General features: G+C 48.6%; 1 protein-coding gene across 2 annotated transcripts in view; it reads left to right on the top strand.

Moving 5' to 3' along the window:
- NPC1L1 (NPC1-like 1) overlaps positions 1–3,015 on the top strand; it is a 37,917-nt gene that overhangs the window by 23,355 nt on the left and 11,547 nt on the right. Inside the window, exons 11-12 of one of the 2 annotated variants that reach the window (XM_011983248.1) lie at positions 2,290–2,480; positions 2,688–2,812. In XM_011983248.1, the coding sequence (XP_011838638.1) occupies positions 2,290–2,480; positions 2,688–2,812 (316 nt within the window). The remainder of the gene's footprint in view (positions 1–2,289; positions 2,481–2,687; positions 2,813–3,015) is intronic. The other variant, XM_011983249.1, reaches the window with a different exon arrangement.

Here is a 3,015-nt window from a genome sequence, read left to right as displayed (position 1 = left end):
ATGTGATCTGCCTGCCTTGGCCTTCTAAAGTTCTGGGATTACAGGCATGAGCCACTGCACCCAGCTGAGACAATTGTTTTGAAGTCTTTGTCTAGTAAGTCTGCTGTCTGGTCTTACCCAGGGACAGTTTCCATTGCTTAATATTTTCCCTTTGAATGGGCCATGTTTTTCTTTTTCTTGGTGTGTTTTTGGTTGAAAAACGGACATTTGATTCTTATAATGTAGTAGCTCTGGAGATCAGATTCTCCTTCTTTCCCAGGGCTTGCTTTATTTTATTTATTGCTGTTGGTGTTTCTGTGCTGGGGATCAGCCAAAGGCACAGGTATTTTATGAGCCTGCATATTTCTCTGGGCATTTATGCAGTGTGGTGACTGTCTAAATATCCCTATATTTATGGTTGCTTTTGAATGTCCTTGTCCTTATATGTATGGTTCCCAAAAGGAAAACGAGGGAAAAATGAAGGGGTGGGGGATAGGTGCTTACTCTTTAAATCTCCTGAAAGTCACTTTAGTAAGATGTGGACGCAGTTGCAACAATGGTGGTGGGAGTTGCAATAGTGGCTGCCTGCCTGTGTATCTGTACCACCAATATCAGAAGTAATGATCAATGATCAGAACTCAGATATCAGAACTTGATATTTGGATTTATTTATTTATTTATTAGAGACAGGGTCTGGCTCTCTTGCCCAGGCTGGAGTGCAGTGGTGCAATCATAGCTCAGTGCAGCATCAAACTTCCAGGCTCAAATGATTCTCCTACCTCAGCCTCCTGAGTAGCTGGGACTACAGGCATGTGCCACCACACCCAGCTAACTTTTGTATATTTTTTTTGTAGAGACAGGGTGTCACTGTGTGTCCAGATCAGTCTCCCACTCATGGGTTCAAGTGACCCTCCTGCTTCACCTCCCAAAGTTCTGAAATTACAAGTGTAAGCCATCATGCCCAGCTGATATTTGGTGGATGGTGTCCTTGCCTACCCTGGCTCCTGCAAGCTGTGTACAAGCTGCTTCTGGAAAGCATACACAGCTGCATGCCTTGAAGCTGGGAGTGGCAAATGGGTAGCTGCTACTGTACTAAAAGCTGAGATTGCCTGAAATTAACCACAATTTACTGTCCAAGACTTATCCTAGAAGCTTCCAGCCCTCAATAGACTCCAGAGTTCCAAAATAATTACACCAGGGCTGGTGTGGTGGCTCACACCTGTAATCCCAGCTGTTTGGGAGGCTGAGGCGGGTGGATCGCTTGAGGTCAGGAGTTTGAGACCAGCCTGGCCAACATGGTAAAACCCCATCTCTATTAAAAATACAAAAATCAGCCGGGAGTGGTGGCACGTGTCTGTAATCCCAGCTACTCAGGAGGCTGAGGCACAAGAATCGCTTGAACCCAGGAGGTGGAGGTTGCAGTGAGCAGAGATCACACCACTGCACTCCAGCTTGGGAAGACTCTGTCTCAAAAAAAAAAAAAGGAAAAAAAAGAAAAAAAATAGTTATACCAGACAAGTTGTTTTCTAGGCGGGGAGAGAGATTCCTGACACTTCCTACTGTGCCATTTTCCCTAATGTCACTCTGAGCCTTTATGTTATAGAAGGGAGCAGACCATGAGGATGCCTGGTGCATGGCTTTGAGGGTGTATACACTGACATTTATGTGTGCACACAAATACGGGCCGTTGTCACAGGCCAGCTTGTTAGACTGTGGCTGTGCCAAATTGGGGGTGACAGGAAGGGATACAATTATGTGTATGTGCATGTTTGTGTGTGTCAGTGTGTGTTCATGTGAGGTGATATGAGTTGCTCTGTGCTTGCACCCCCGTAAGTGTACTTCTGTTTGCACCTGTGATTATACCTATTCTGTGAACCTTGGAGTATATTCATTTGTGGGTACACCTAAAACCGTGTTCCGGTGTAACTGTACAGTGCACATACATCTTGAAGGTACCCCTGAGTGTGTGTGTCTGTGAATGTCCTTCTCTATATGTACCTTGTGTGTGACCTCTGAGCATGTACTTCTCGGTGTATATTTTGTGTACGTGTGTGCATGTACCTCTGTGTACCTCTAGGCATGTATCTGTGTGTACACCTCTGAGTGTCCCACTGACACATCCCTTTGAGTGTGTAACTGCATGTGGATCTCTGAACATGTTCCTCTGTGTGTGTTTCTCTGATCATGGACCTCTGAGCATGTGCCTTTTAGCATGTACTTCTGTGTGTACCTTCGAGAGTGTGAGCTGGAGTGAGCCCTTTAGGGGTGTGCATAGTAAACTGAAGCTTACTGACCCTCCTCCACTCCTAGGACTCGTACCTGCTTGACTATTTCCTCTTTTTGAACCGCTACTTCGAGACGGGGGCCCCGGTGTACTTTGTTACCACCTCGGGCTACAACTTCTCCAGTGAGGCTGGGATGAATGCCATCTGCTCCAGTGCAGGCTGCAACAACTTCTCCTTCACCCAGAAGATCCAGTATGCCACAGAGTTCCCTGAGCAGTGAGTGCCTGGCCGCCCCACACCCCGGCCTACTCCCTGTTTGAGTCCCCCAAGTCCTCACCAGTCCTTTCTTCCTGCCTGTTGTACCCCTGTCCTGCTGTCCTGCTGCCGTATGCCTGGGGAAGGCTGCGTGGGGGTTGGGCCATGAGAAGAATCCACCACCCTGCTCAGCTGGCCTTGTCACCCTTCCTCCCACCTGCCCCTTAGGTCTTACCTTGCCATCCCTGCCTCCTCCTGGGTGGATGACTTCATTGACTGGCTGACCCCATCCTCCTGCTGCCGCCTTTATATATCTGGCCCCAATAAGGACCAGTTCTGCCCCTCGACCGTCAGTGAGTTTGGGGCCATAGGGGCTCACTGCCTACCATAGCTCAGGCAAACTGAGGCAACAGAAAGGAGAGGACTGGAGAGGCTCCTTCAACATCTTGACCTGTCTTGTGGGGTCCATTGGGGGCATGGATGCAGATGTGGCCTGAGGGACAGGCACTCTGTGAGGAGCACCTATGTGGGTGGCTGTGCTGGCCCGTGGGCATCA

This window comes from Mandrillus leucophaeus, unplaced genomic scaffold (genome assembly GCF_000951045.1).
Source record: "Mandrillus leucophaeus isolate KB7577 unplaced genomic scaffold, Mleu.le_1.0 Scaffold248, whole genome shotgun sequence".
Lineage (NCBI taxonomy): Eukaryota > Metazoa > Chordata > Mammalia > Primates > Cercopithecidae > Mandrillus > Mandrillus leucophaeus.
Note: the sequence above shows the minus strand (reverse complement) of the source record. Positions and strands in the feature narration are given on the sequence as shown.